This window comes from Aulostomus chinensis, chromosome 18 (genome assembly GCF_037954235.1).
Source record: "Aulostomus chinensis isolate RoL2024-O1b breed Wild chromosome 18, RoL_Achi_v1.0, whole genome shotgun sequence".
NCBI classification, from domain to species: Eukaryota; Metazoa; Chordata; class Actinopteri; order Syngnathiformes; family Aulostomidae; genus Aulostomus; species Aulostomus chinensis.
In genome coordinates this window covers 9,464,754-9,480,159 of record NC_141337.1, presented here as the reverse complement: position 1 = coordinate 9,480,159, position 15,406 = coordinate 9,464,754, and the positions used below count along the sequence as shown (strand labels likewise).

General features: G+C 41.6%; 1 protein-coding gene across 3 annotated transcripts; it reads right to left on the bottom strand.

Moving 5' to 3' along the window:
- Nucleotides 1–2,983: 2,983 nt before the first annotated feature.
- LOC147245051 (protein VCF1) lies at nucleotides 2,984–11,394 on the bottom strand. 3 transcript variants are annotated; one of them, XM_086186169.1, is made up of 3 exons: nucleotides 11,198–11,394; nucleotides 6,244–6,361; nucleotides 2,984–5,323 (listed from the first exon to the last, which is right to left on the bottom strand). In XM_086186169.1, the coding sequence occupies exons 1-3, from the start codon at nucleotides 11,272–11,274 to the stop codon at nucleotides 5,099–5,101; spliced, it is 420 nt and encodes a 139-aa protein (XP_086042295.1). In that variant the 5' UTR covers nucleotides 11,275–11,394; the 3' UTR covers nucleotides 2,984–5,098. The 3 variants fall into 3 exon arrangements, with proteins under 3 accessions (XP_086042295.1, XP_086042296.1, XP_086042297.1); XM_086186170.1 differs by lacking the exon at nucleotides 11,198–11,394 and adding an exon at nucleotides 7,842–7,968; XM_086186171.1 differs by lacking the exon at nucleotides 11,198–11,394 and adding an exon at nucleotides 6,695–7,266 and having other exon boundaries at nucleotides 2,985–5,323.
- Nucleotides 11,395–15,406: the final 4,012 nt, after the last annotated feature.

Below are 15,406 nucleotides of genomic sequence, written 5' to 3'. Positions count from 1 at the left end.
TCTTCAATTCAAAAGGAATTACTGGTAGTAATTACTGGTAGTAATTATTATGAATATTTTCAGATAATTTCATATATTATACGACACAACTTACTGTTTAATCTTTGTCTCAAAGTCAAAAGGACATTTATTATCTTTAATTTAATATGTTTCGATGATCGTATACAATACGACTATAGTGTATATTTAAAAAAAAAAAAGACATTTCATTTTAGTATGGAAAATCAATGGAAAGACAGTTTGAAAGCTTATACCTAATAAATTACAAGTGCTAATCGGTTCCAGTTTCACATAAGTGTGCACTGGGGACATGCTAAAAAAAAAAGGGGGGGGGGAAACCAAAAGCGCCACCATGTGGTCAGTTTGTAAATGTTATGTGTTTTGGCTCATAAGTGGTGAGCCATGAGGCCTATTAAGACAGTACTTGCTCAGTGTGTTCCTTGTAGGCTGCTAAGAAGACTCATATAGGCCACGCCCATTTCTGCTTAGAATTTGTTTCTGCCATTAAAAATTTTATTCATTCAAATATTTCCCTTCTCTTGGCACATATTTGATATTTTCACGAACTCACCGTATTTGATAAATTCGAACAAACTGGTGTTTAGCCTCACCTTGTGGCTACTGGTGAAGTGACACAATTGTACTGCTCACAAGCGCTTTCCTCCAAAATTGCAGCCCTTTTTACATGAAACCCATAATTTATTCAATCTCTCGGTCTAGTTCTGAATGAGACAGAACTTACTATGGCTGAATATCCATCTAAAACCTCGACCTGTAAAGCACCGTACCATCCTGACCCACTAACCCCCGCTAACCCTCTCTTCTCCTTGTTCTCCTGCCATACCCCAGCACCGCCCCGTCCGCCCACCCCCTACTCCAGCCAGGACGGGGCCATAGGGCTCCGCTAATGTGCTTGGTGGGTCATTAATTCTTAGGATGGCCATAGGAGCAGCAGAGCGGCAGAGCAGCGAGCGTTGTTGTTTGATTCTGGGTGAAATGGCTGTGGGGAGGCAAAGCAGATGTTTGTGTTGGCTGGTGAGGGAAAGCTTGGATACTCAGATGCCAACCCAATCACCATCTCATGCCAGGCAACAGCTGCCCAAATACAGCCAAAGTCTGGCAAAGAGGAGCAAAGGGTGACCAGATCAGATTTAACTCCCGTTTGTTTTTCCTTTTTTTTTTTTTTTTTTTTTAAATTTTACCCTCATGTCCCTTGAGCTGTGAGATTTATTAATCTTTTTTTTTAAGGTTCTTCAACTTGAAGGGCAGTCTTCTGAAGTTTTTCCCCCAAAAGAATCTTGATTATTCACGGTCAAGTGTGAAAGTTGAAGGTAAAGTGGACACTGATAAATAAGAAACATACAGAACTGCCTCGCTGAGTGGAGCTGATTCTCTGTGCTTTTACCATTGAAGAGAGATGGGAATCTTAGCAGAAAGGACACAAAGAAAAGGAGACTAACCCAGATTTTTTTTTTTTTTTTTGCTAGCCAAGGTAAAAATATAACAATGTATGCGCATACATAGACCCAAGAACAAGGACAGTTCATTTAACTCTCTCCTGCCTCCCTACTCAACTGATATGAGCCATTCATCACCGCCCACCTTCGTATCGGTGTGCTCCTGCAGGGAAAGGACAGTGTGTGCGTGAGCGTGTGATTGAGTGTGTGTGTCTGCGTGCAAACAGATTAAGGATAAATACGATTTTGATTCAGTTGTAGGATTCTCCTGAATGTATAAGATTGTGTGTTGGGTTTTTTGAGTGTGCTGCCCTCTGCTGAGCATTTTATGAACAACTCAGAACATCCGCTTTGGCCGGGTGTTAAGAGGCGGCATCACACTTACCCACCTGTAACTGAAATTCTTTGTATATTCTTTTTTTTAATGGACATTCATTTGATCTATGCGTTATCCCACCTGTAAACCAGCAGGACTCTTTCTGATTGGCTGAGGGGGCTGATTGGCTCTTGGCAGAGATCTACTGCAGTCACCTATTTTTATAAGTTTAAGTTTAATTCACCATAATAATCTAGCTTTATCTCCTTCCAACTTCCATTCCATTTATATGAAATATAGCAGACACAAAATCTTTATTTTTACCGCCATACTGTTTGGAATATATTCTACACAGTATACTTTTCTATTTCTATGTAAGGCTTCAACGGTTGTATTGTTAACGTGTGTCTACGTGTATTTATACTGCACCTGGTCCATGAGTGACTATCCTGCATGTACTGTTGTATAGACAGTAGTAAATAACAATAAACACTAGAAGTAGACATTCTTGGTGAGTGATTTACATGTTGTAAGGTCATTATGCCTTAACATCAGATTGACAGGGAATTAACTGCTTTTGCATTTTGCTGTGGAAATCCAAGTTTAATATGCAATATTTTTTGCGAAAGACAACCTGGGAAACTCCAAAAGATGCCCTGAATTGCATCCACTTTCCTGGATGTAATATTACATTTGTCCTTCTGTACATAAACCTGCCTTCAAAGACACATACTAGGACACGTGAGACGTTCACTTACCAGTCACTATTTGTCCCTCTCTATTTGATACGCCTCTGTAGATAATGAGAAGTTGCGCACTTTAAGAGCAGAGAGCGCTACGCTGTCAGGGATCAGAAACACCTCTAATCCTGAATTATCTTTGGCTCATCCGTCATCTCTTAACTTAGCAGAGGCGGACTGGTGAAGACCGGGGAGCTAAATAATGAGCACCCACAGTAGCAGTCAAGGTAACCGTGGTTACGTGCAGTGCATTAATGTATGTAATCTGCTAGTGTGTGTGTGTGTGTGTGTGTGCCTGTGACAAAGACAAGGACGTGTAGTGAGCTAATTAAAGAAACCCCTCACTGCTCCTCCCTCAGACACAGGTCATAGCTCATTAATGACCATCTCAACGCACGGCCAGTCATTCATTAATGGCTATTTGGAGGGAGGAAGCAGAATGGAGGGAATTTCTGTAAGGCGACGCGATGTATGGAACACAATCATGCTGCATATAATCACGTCCTCACAGATGATAATACACATACCGATCATATACAATGGAGTTTTTCGAATGCCAACATTTCACCGTGCTTCATTCATCACCTACAAACAACAGAATGCCTTTGTTCCAAAACATTAATCTTTATTTTTGAAATGAATGATTTACAAGAAAAAAAGTCAATGGCATGTTAATGTCATGTAAATTACTAATTACAAAAAAAAATATATTTAATTAAAAAAATAATAACAAACCACATCTTCAAAATACTTTCATTTCTGACACAGCGGTCTGGAAATAAAAGCTGAAATGAAAAGCTGAGCTTTCTCCTCCAAGGTTACGGGATCAGCGGTGAAACCAAACCCCGGGTTAACAGCAAGGAGAGATGCACAACCTTACGGTCAGTGCTTGTACCTGGATGTTCAGTGCACAGGGACACTTGTGTACAGAAATCATAAAACGATAGTGCACAGGCAGAGAGGCTCGTCTGCAATAACAGCTTTTTAGTGCTGCTCTTGTAATATTGCAAACCATGCAAGCCATGAGAATGACTTTTGGTTCCTAAAGGCTTTAACACTCTCTGAACAGACAGAACTTCTTTCCGTACATGCCACATCAAACAGCTCTCACACACACAAACAAACAATAAAAGCACAGCCTAAAATGTATAGAGGGTTGTAGAGTTCATGGGTGTAACTGAGGCTTTCTGTGCTATTATGAGAAAACAAAGCATTGCATGAAAACAAAGAAAAACAATCTAACATAGCTGAAATTATTGCATGAGAATAAAAAAGATTATTTCTGACCTCTGTATAGTCATCTTAATTCATAAATATGTGATCAAATTTGAAATTCACCAATTACTCGCATTATTAATGAAAAATATGCACGTTCTCAGCTACATCGAACGACCACAAACAAGGCCATCTCAGACTAGGACAGCAGCTGACCATCATTTTATTATTGATTCATCTGTTGATTACTTCCAAAAATGAATCGATTAATTGTTTAACCTGCAACATGTCAGGAAGTAGCGCCGAGGCCAAACTGACAAAGAATTGCTTGTTTTGTTTTTTTTCCACTCTACAACAAAAAGACTCATTGTTCTCTGAACAAAAAAAAAGGAAACAAAACATAAAGAAAACAAACTAGCAGAAGGAACCCCAGCAAATTCTCAGAATGAAGAGTGTGGAACCAGCAAATGTCCAAATCCGTCTCAACTAAAAGACTAATTGTTGCATCTCTCTCTGACTGACATGTTTTTGTGTTTGTAGGTCTACTATCAAAAGGTGAACCATCAGTTGTAGCACTAGTTTTGTTTTTCTTTTAATTTATGGCATCAACCTGTTCCTACACTGTTATTACCTAATAAAAATAAAGGATTCACCCTGACGGATCTAAGTCAACTATGGCACTTGAGAAATGTGTCCCCAATTCCCTACGTCTACTTGTTCCACGCTTTTACTTCACGATTAGAATTCTTTTTTTTAATCTGTCAACAGGATCGGGAGATATTCTATGAACAAAAACCAAAGAGACAGGAGAGAAAAGTTAACAGCCATGGCCTCTACATCCCCCTGTGAAGAAGTCGTCCCTGTCTGAGTATGAAAGGAAATGAGCAATCCTCAACAAGTGCAAATCCTCCCTGAGACTGGCCCATGTACTTAACACAGACGTCAGATTCAGCATTATACAACACGAGTATCTACTAGGAGACTAAACGAGTCACACTGACCGGCCTAAAATTGGGTTTGGTGAGATTTTCCGTAGCTCCTGTTTTCATCCATTTGAGACAAATCGCAGGGATTCATCATCAATCAGTAAATCTAGAGGCTCTTTGAGCAGCATGTAAACAGACTGGTTACAAAACAGGTGGATTGCAAAAAATGTTGACCACAGTCATTATTGCTAAAATGATTATCTTTTTGTTTTATTTGAATGATGAACACTGTCCCGACACACGTGCTCACACACACAATCTGGAAATATGTTGAGAAGAGAGCTGTGAGATATCACAGTAACAGGAGATGGGCGAGGAAGAGCTGAGTGAAGTGACTCCCCATGAGGCTTCAGGGGTTCTGATAGCCGACCGCGGGACATTAGGTCATCGTGCGTCTCTGACCTGACCTCTGCTCTGCAGGCTCTGGAAATGGGCTTCCTTCAGGATGCGGTTGATCTGCAGGTAGGACACCAGGTCTGTGTGGCCGACCAGTTCTGAGGAGTCGCCAGAGCTGAGGGGACTGCAGGGGCCCACCACGCACTGACTGCTACAGCTCCCAACTGCATGTTCTGGACTACTGATGCTGCTGCTGCTCTCACTGTTGGATGACTGTGACGATGGTCAACACATTAGCAGGGTACTGACAAACCAATACACAAATGTATTCAGCATTCAAGACAACTCAGAAGTTGAGACAAAACACAGCTCTCAGTTGAGAAAAATACATTTTATGTTGTCGAACTCAGAAATTACCAGTCAGAAACTCTCCGCTCTGATCTCTGATGACACTCGTAACATTAATTATGTCTGCCTTTGTCAAACATAATTTTTATAACTGTTTTTTTTTTTTACATTTCATTTTTCTTTGTTTTTTTTGGGGGGGTGGGGGTTGCATTCAGCTTTCATTTACGTAACCAGCAAACACTGGTCTGTCTGTGATTTGAGGTTCCAAATCATCCTGAACTAGACCAGAGAGATGTGGATACATTGATATCTAAAGATCCTGCACTGTCATGTGAGAGAAACTTGCATAACTATACTTGGCTAAAATTAAAATGGCAAAACATGGTTAAGAGTAGTAATAGACATGATCTTATAGTGGTGTCATGGTTCAATTCAAACAACCAACTACCAACACGAAAATTTGTGTATTTTTAGTGTGAATACAATGATATGATTTTCTGGGGGTAGAACTTGAGAAAGTCAATAAGTGCTGTGCATTAAAAATGAATATAATCATGAGAGCTGAAGTGGTGCGACATGATAATGCAGGGAAACGGGACACTTAATGTTCATCCTGCTCTTGGCTGGTTCACATTTATAAAACATCAACGTCACACCTAGATCATCCCTTAATTTGCAGTTGTGAATGAAACAGGATGATTTTACTAATTCATAAGGAGCCTCACATCTACCATAATCGCTGCAAATTGCTACGAGTTCATGTACAACAATTATTATGACAAGGCAATGTTTTGCAAACATATGTTATCTTAAAACAAAGACTTGGCTTTTGCTTGTAATGTTACCTCTGGGTCCCAGGCATCCCGTCCTGGTTCAGGGGAGAGAGGGTGAGCTCTGTTCTGCCTTTTGGCTTGAGGCACCAGGTGGCCGCTCTCCTCATCGCTGCCACTGTGCTGTCGTTTTCTGTATGGGTACATGTAGATAGATAAACACAGTATTATAAAGCAAGCACGAAACTAATCTATCACTGAGCCAGACATGTGATGGTTACACCCTACAAAAACTAATCTGATAACAGAGGCAGCCATTGACGCAAAAAGTAAGCACCCTTATTTAGTCCTGCCACAATGTTTATATACGATATAATAATGCTATCATCACTTATCCATTACCCAGTATGTTCAATGGCTGCTCCCATTGTTGAAGCCAAAACACGCCAACTACGTCACCCAATATAATACAAGATAGCTCCATTTCATTATTTGCGTTACGTAAAGTATTGTGTGACACACTCGCCTGTTTTCAGTCAACATGTGATGACACTAAATACACCCAACTCGATGAGTTTCAGTCCAGACTGGAGAACCCGGCTGGTTGACGTTAGCGGCTTGTTAGCTTGTTTTCAGATAGTCGATGGCCTATCATATGAGTTAGCAGAATAGTCTTACTTGACTAGCTAATTAGGTTAAAAATTATGTTATAAAATTAGCCATCCTGGCAACATCAACAAAATGAAATCAAATAGGAAAACTACACGAATACTTTATGTATCCTGCTGGCCAAAATGCAAAAATATCGAGCATTAAGAAGCTAGTTAGTTAGCGATGTCAGAAAAAGGCTAAAACGCTAGCTGACACATAGTGTTAGCTTACGTCCCCGCTAGCTAACCTTCTTGGCAGAGGCGCTTATATAGCTGTTTACAGCAAATTACTATTCAAACTCGTTTAGTTCCTACTATGAAAGCCCTATAAAGTCTTCACCAAAGACCAAGAGAGACTAAAATTCTGTTCGTTCAACCTAACCAACTATAAAAGCCTCTTCAACAATCACAGCCTGCCCCGACAGTTTGTTTACATGGCACTGCGGCTGCGCAAAGACCCTCAATGCTGCTTTTAGGTGATGTCGGACAAAATAGGGGAGTTTTTATTGTGAAAAAATAGAGTTTTAAAATATACAATAAATACATATATTTGATATCAGACATAAAGGTAGACGACAGACATCCAGACAGGTTAATAGCTGATATGGTAAATAATGTGTTCCATGGATTACATGTTTAGTATAGAGGTAGCCGAATAAAGGAGGATGCGTACGCGAACCACTGAAGGCAACATGAAATAACGCTGGCGCCAAGACTGTCTGTGAAAACTGTATGCTTTTTTTAATGAGTAAAATATAGCTTTTTTCTCCTTTATGGGAGCAAAATGCGTTGTTAAAATGACAGAACATTGAGAATTATTTCCAGCCTCTTGGTCTTTTATCTCCTGAAGCCATGTTTATGTCCCATCATTCGGTAAGGTATGTGGACCGAATGAAGACATGGATTGTGGCCCAGATATGGGCCAGAATAAAAATGTATATTGGCCACATTTGGGTGAGTAGTGGTCTATTTGGTCTGCTTTTGGTTGACATTTAGCAATGTGATGGATTGGTTGTGGCCCACCTTTGGCAAACAGGAGTGAAGTGCTCCAGTGCCATCATTCCATACGGTATAAGGGCTGGATGAAGTTGTGAAGTGTGGCCCAGATATGAGCCAGAAGAATTTTGCTATCTGGGCCTCTTGGTCTTTTATCTCCTGAAGCCATGTTAAGACAAAAGGTCCGTGTGAGTCCACCCGGGAGGGTGGGATAGAACACCAGCTGGTGCCAACGTCGTTAGTTCCGGCTCGGGGATTGGAGGTTCTTGCTTGATGCTCCTGCTTGACAGCCTGCTCTGTTCATGAGCTCCAGCTGCTCGGAGGAGAGAGATTCATGAGCGTAAATGGTGTTAGACCCAGCATCAGGCCCTCAGATGGTCACCAATTAGCTGGCTTGCCGTTAGCTCTTGCTAGCTTCAGATGCTAAAGTTAGCTCGGCTGAGAGAACACACAAGCACACTTCCTCTTCTTCTTCTTCTTATCTCTCAATGGACTTGATCCAAGCTTCTCAGTTTCTTCCTGAAGCTTCTCTGTCATTTCCATTAGTTGCTGGTTTTCTATTTTTAAGCTGTGTGTTAATGCCCGTTCATTTTTCAGCTCATGGGAAAGTTGGTCCCTCTCCTTCTCCAGATCCCTCAACTTTGCCTTCACGGTTGAATCCTTGACGTTCAGGGGTTGCACTTGTCTTGCATGGTTGCAAGGAGAAGGGAACACACAAGCACACTTCCACTTCTTCTTCTTCTTATCTCTCAGTGGACTTGATCCAAGCTTCTCAGTTTCTTCCTGAAGCTTCTCTGCCATTTCCATTAGTTGCTGGTTTTCCCTTTTTAAGCAGTGTGTTAATGCCCGTTCATTTTTCAGCTCATGGGAAAGTTGGTCCCTCTCCTTCTCCAGATCCCTCAACTTTGCCTTCATCGTTGAAACCTCAACCTTAAGGAGTTGCACTTCTTTTTTCCTGAGGTTATTTTCTTCAGCCACAGACTCCAGGTTGAGGTGAAGTTGCTTTTTCTCCCTCTCTAATATGGAGACATCCGTCAACAGGTCGGTCGTCTTCAACCTAAGCCAGGCACCCAGATTCCCTGTCTGCTGCTTTCCTTTTTGGATACTTTCCTCAAGCATTTTTATTTTCTTCATCATGAGGTTAATTTCAGATTCCAGGTTACCATGAGGGGACCCCTTCCTATGTGCCTCTTTTATCTGTTCAGTTTTCAGTACTGATCTCATCTTCATTTTAATTTTAAAATCTGCCAAAGACTCCATGTTATTGTCCCATTCGGAAGTCTGCAGCCTGTGTTTTTCCAACTTTTTGAGCATGCCATGATATTCCGCCATCTTTGTCTGATACTCCTCTATTTCCTCTTTAAGCTTCTGCTCACGCAGTGATGCCCTGACTCTCTCTGTGGCTCGGGCCGCTTTTTCATGTAGGACTTCCCCCCTAAGCTGTACAATTTCATTGTCCCTTGCTGTCCGCATGTTTTCTTTGGAGGACTGAATATGACGAATCGTCTTATGTTGAAACGTCTTGTGTTGAAACATGATCAGAGTGTATACAAATAAGCAAAAGAAATGTCACGGCTGTGTTACTTGAAAAACACACATACAGATCTCAAGTGAGCAAAAAATACTGATCTCAGACAAACACTGAGCACTTTCTTATATCCGGAATCTGGAATGTCACTGATGGTGTCATCATTACACCTTGAGGGGGCTGTCTTTGATGACCAAAACCTGCGCTATCCCTTGTGATGATCACTGATGATGACAGCCACCCAGTTCTATTCAGAATATACCTCTTTGGAATGGGTAGATTATGATCTCAGTGGACGGACTTTATTGTCTGCCTTTGAGCTATCGCCACTTGTGGGTTTCAGCTGCTGGGATAGGCTCCAGTGATTACAGTGAAGTGATTACCTGTATGTTACCAACTAACCAAATTCAAATAAAGACGTTTCCCAAACAATTATGTTACATAGGTCTATGTATTTTCATTGTAAGTAATTTTTTATTAAGTAAAAGTGTGTTCAAACCGAACGCGAATTTTTCGCATGACAAGTTTACATGTAAAGTCAATAGAGAGAGGCAATTTTAACGCGAATTCGCATGTGCACTCACGGGGCGATGTGAATACGCGAATAGCGCGAAGCGAATTTGGCGGCGAGAATTTCACATATTCGCGTCTACGGGCAAGTTGAAAATATTCAACTTGAAAATATTCAACTTGCACGACAAATTCGCATGATGTTGTATCGAGAGAACCTATCAGCATTGAGATTCCCCTGGCGTCTGCGAAGTCACGAAATAACGGTCCTGACTGTAGTTGGTGTCCGACCGTGGTATCCTGGCACTGATCCTCACTAACAGGTCATCGAACTGGGCCCTCGTCAGCCTGAAGTACCGCTGGAAACGGCTGTCGTCCAGGTGCAGTTCCTGGAGAAAGCAATGAAATTCACCCAGCTGTGTGCTCCTCCGGATTGTGTCATGGATTCGGATACAGCGGCATTTGGTTTTCCACCGTATCTGGGATTTCCACAATAGATATAAGCCAGCAACAGTTGTTAGGTCAGCCATGGTTGACAATAGAAAGAAATTCTTCTCGCAGGGGAAAAAAGTTTGTGACGCAAATATAAACAGGATGATGCGATCAAATTCACGTGAATAAAGTTTGGTGTGAACACACCTTAAGGGTTAGTTGTCCTTAGCATTACATTATCAGAATTATTCTGTTTTACCACCTCACAGTAACAACTGAGACAGGCATCATTAAAAACATATCTTATTAAAACTCATGTACAGTGAAGTTTGCATCAATAGTTAACCCGTTACATTTTAAATAAGTAATACCACTACGAAACAATGAGTTAAGCAAAGCAAAACCTCAGAAACAAAACAAAAGTTTGCAGCATGAAACTAACAGCAATGAACAACTGACCAGCCCTTTAGCATGTAGCGGTTACCTCGTAGCAGTAGCACAGTTTGAGGTTAACAAGAGACTTGACTTCCAACTAATTCCAAAATGTGGAACCAAGCAATGCCAATTCTGCCTGAAATAAAACTTTCACTAGATATCAAAGCATATTCACATCTTTGCTTCATGCCGAGAAAAACCTGGTGAACTGTGACTGACTGGGCGTAAACCAATAGCAAAGAAGACTGTGTGGCTGACCCCACTCGGCTGTCATTACTTGTAGTTTTCTAAGTGAACCAACATGAAGAGGACAACACCAACATCCACTCAAACGGACTTCAAACCATGAAAATGACTTTAGTGTGCGTCATATTCTGCAATGCCCACACTGGTACAACATTGCGACCTCTATTTCTGATGACAAAGTTGAAGTTACATGAAATAAAGTGTGATTCCTGGTGCATGCATTCTTGGTTACCTTAAGTTTGTTATTATATCTGTCTCCCACTTGTTCAAATTGGTAACGCCTGTGTTACAATTCCAAAATCTTTTCATGGGTACCAAGAAAAACACTTTATAGCCGATACGCTAATGTTGCTTTCATTGTAAATTTAATTTTGAGAGCCTGCTCAGTTCAGCAGCTCCAGCCACTCGGAGGAGAGAGAGAGAGAGAAACGGGAGCATAAACGGTGTTAGACCCAGCAGCAGGTCCTCAGATGGTCACCAATTAGCTGGCTCATCATTAGCTCTTGCTAGCTTCAGATGCTAAAGTTAGCTCGGCTGAGAGAACACACAAGCACACTTCCACTTCTTCTTCCTCTTAGCTGTAAATGGACTTGATCCAAGCTTCTCAGTTTCTTTCTGAAGCTTCTCTGCCATTTCCATTGGTTGTTGGTGTTACAACCACAAAGTTTTCAAGCAATCAAAAGAAAACATGTCTGGGTTAAAATGAGACCGTGACATAAAGGAGGACCACACACACGAATTTCAGGATTTTTAAATGCCTCAGATTCTTTATTCATAAATTTGAACACTGGGGAATGAAAGAATAACACAAAGGGGGGGAAAAAAATAATATCAACCAAAAGTAATGAACCTAAACGAGATGGAGACCCCAGCCAAAAAGAACAAAAGGGAGGTAAAACAGGGCCAACCACTCTGTGGCCGTCGCACCCTGCACTTCCCTCCAACTAAGAAAACAATCAGATTTAACCCAAAAGCCACGACAAAACTGAACTACCGGTGGTCTCCAACTCAAACTAAAACAACAACAAAATTAACTCCGCCACAAAGGGTAGAGTAAAAATCAGGATTAAGGCCCACGAATGATGGAACAAAACGAAGTCAAACCTTCTCCCTGCTGCTGCTGCTGCTGCTGCCCCAGAGTAGCCAGTCCCCCCCCTTCCTCCTCCCTTCTATAGCCTGATCACGAATTGGAACCATCCTGCGGAGGCAGGGACAAAGAGGGAAGAGGAGGACAAAAAAAGAGCAGAGAGAGAGCAGCAGCAGAAGACACACCTTGACGTGTGACAGGCCGATACTTGGCCACACGTAACAGTTGGTTTTCTATTTTTAAGCTGGATGTTTATGCCTATTCATTTTTTGGCTCATGGGAAAGTTGGTACCTCGTTCTCTAGATGCCTCAATTTTGCCTTCATCGTTGAACCCTTGATATTCAGGAGTTGCACTTCTCTTGCATGGTTGTAAGGAGAAGGGAACAAACAAGCACACTTCCACTTAGCCAAAGTGCCATCATTCCATACGGTATAAGGGCTGCATGAAGTTGTGAAGTGTGGCCCAGATATGAGCCAGAAGAATTTTGCTATCTGGGCCTCTTGGTCTTTTATCTCCTGAAGCCATGTTAAGACAAAAGGTCCGTGTGAGTCCACCCGGGAGGGTGGGATAGAACACCAGCTGGTGCCAACGTCGTTAGTTCCGGCTCGGGGATTGGAGGTTCTTGCTTGCTGCTCCTGCTTGACAGCCTGCTCTGTTCATGAGCTCCAGCCACTTGGAGGAGAGAGATTCATGAGCGTAAATGGTGTTAGACCCAGCATCAGGCCCTCAGATGGTCACCAATTAGCTGGCTTGCCGTTAGCTCTTGCTAGCTTCAGATGCTAAAGTTAGCTCGGCTGAGAGAACACACAAGCACACTTCCTCTTCTTCTTCTTCTTATCTCTCAATGGACTTGATCCAAGCTTCTCAGTTTCTTCCTGAAGCTTCTCTGCCATTTCCATTAGTTGCTGGTTTTCTATTTTTAAGCTGTGTGTTAATGCCCGTTCATTTTTCAGCTCATGGGAAAGTTGGTCCCTCTCCTTCTCCAGATCCCTCAACTTTGCCTTCATGGTTGAATCCTTGACGTTCAGGGGTTGCACTTGTCTTGCATGGTTGCAAGGAGAAGGGAACACACAAGCACACTTCCACTTCTTCTTCTTCTTATCTCTCAGTGGACTTGATCCAAGCTTCTCAGTTTCTTCCTGAAGCTTCTCTGCCATTTCCATTAGTTGCTGGTTTTCCCTTTTTAAGCAGTGTGTTAATGCCCGTTCATTTTTCAGCTCATGGGAAAGTTGGTCCCTCTCCTTCTCCAGATCCCTCAACTTTGCCTTCATCGTTGAAACCTCAACCTTAAGGAGTTGCACTTCTTTTTTCCTGAGGTTATTTTCTTCAGCCACAGACTCCAGGTTGAGGTGAAGTTGCTTTTTCTCCCTCTCTAATATGGAGACATCCGTCAACAGGTCGGTCGTCTTCAACCTAAGCCAGGCACCCAGATTCCCTGTCTGCTGCTTTCCTTTTTGGATACTTTCCTCAAGCATTTTTATTTTCTTCATCATGAGGTTAATTTCAGATTCCAGGTTACCATGAGGGGACCCCTTCCTATGTGCCTCTTTTATCTGTTCAGTTTTCAGTACTGATCTCATCTTCATTTTAATTTTAAAATCTGCCAAAGACTCCATGTTATTGTCCCACTCGGGAGTCTGCAGCCTGTGTTTTTCCAACTTTTTGAGCATGCCATGATATTCCGCCATCTTTGTCTGATACTCCTCTATTTCCTCTTTAAGCTTCTGCTCACGCAGTGATGCCCTGACTCTCTCTGTGGCTCGGGCCGCTTTTTCATGTAGGACTTCCCCCCTAAGCTGTACAATTTCATTGTCCCTTGCTGTCAGCATGTTTTCTTTGGAGGACTGAATATGACGAATCGTCTTATGTTGAAACGTCTTGTGTTGAAACATGATCAGAGTGTATACAAATAAGCAAAAGAAATGTCACGGCTGTGTTACTTGAAAAAAACACATACAGATCTCAAGTGAGCAAAAAATACTGATCTCAGACAAACACTGAGCACTTTCTTATATCCGGAATCTGGAATGTCACTGATGGTGTCATCATTACACCTTGAGGGGGCTGTCTTTGATGACCAAAACCTGCGCTATCCCTTGTGATGATCACTGATGATGACAGCCACCCAGTTCTATTCAGAATATACCTCTTTGGAATGGGTAGATTATGATCTCAGTGGACGGACTTTATTGTCTGCCTTTGAGCTATCGCCACTTGTGGGTTTTGTTTGTTTTTTTTTAACCTGTCCTTTTCAGCAGCTGGGGCAAGCAGTATCAATGTTCCTGGTGCCTTGTTGTACTGAAGCAGTTTTACTCTGCAAAGGAGGAATCTGATAAACTCCTATCGCCATTTGTGCATAATTTTATTTGGAATGGTATTGGTGCTTTGATAAAGCTACCGGACTGAGGCTCAGGAGTGGATAGGAAGAGAGAACAGGGACAGGATAGGGAAGACAAGGGGGGGGGGGGGGGGGGGGCACACAAAAACAACAACAATAGCAGAAAAACAAACAATAACAACAGAGAGAAGAAGGGGAAAAAAAGGAAAAACATTGGTTGCAGAATTTCCAGTGCAGATTTACCATTTAGTTTTAATTTAATTTTTCAAATAAATGTCTGAGTGTGTGATTATGTATTGTGTTTTTTTGTGGTTTTCAATTATGGGGAGTGAATCGGCAGAATGCTTCCATAAGGATAGGATACATCAAAATGTTTGTATTTGTAAAATTCAAGACCCTCGTTCACATATTTTTGTTCTTGTAACTTCTCTTCATTTTTTTCTTGTTTTTAACAAAGATTCATGAACGACTTAATCTCTTCATAGACCGAGAGCGCAGGTCAGGTTTGGTCATAGCCGTGACCACCAGGCTCAGGAACAGTTTCTTCCCTGCAGCTGTCAGACTGTTGAACTTGAGCTGTGCTCTGTAGTCCCCCACCCTCTTCCATCTTTCAGTGCAATATCTCCTCCATTAAGTGCAATATCCTTCAATGCTTTACATGTACATACTGCTTATATTTATATATCCAAATTCATATATATATATATATATATATATATATATATATATATATAAACCCCTCCATTGTGCGATATCTCCCACCCGCAACAGCAAAACTGTTTACTTTACAAAGAGTTTAAATTTGATTTTGTACTTATTTATATAGACATGTATTTTACATACCTATTCTGTTACTTGACTCTATCTTACTATTCTATCTCTTAGTTTACCCGGGACCTGAGTCCTAATTTTGCACCATTAACATGAAAATGCGAAATGGTACGACAATAAAAGATCCTTGAATCCATTGGTAAATGCCTGCAAATGCCCCAACAGGGCTTGAGACTGTTGGGC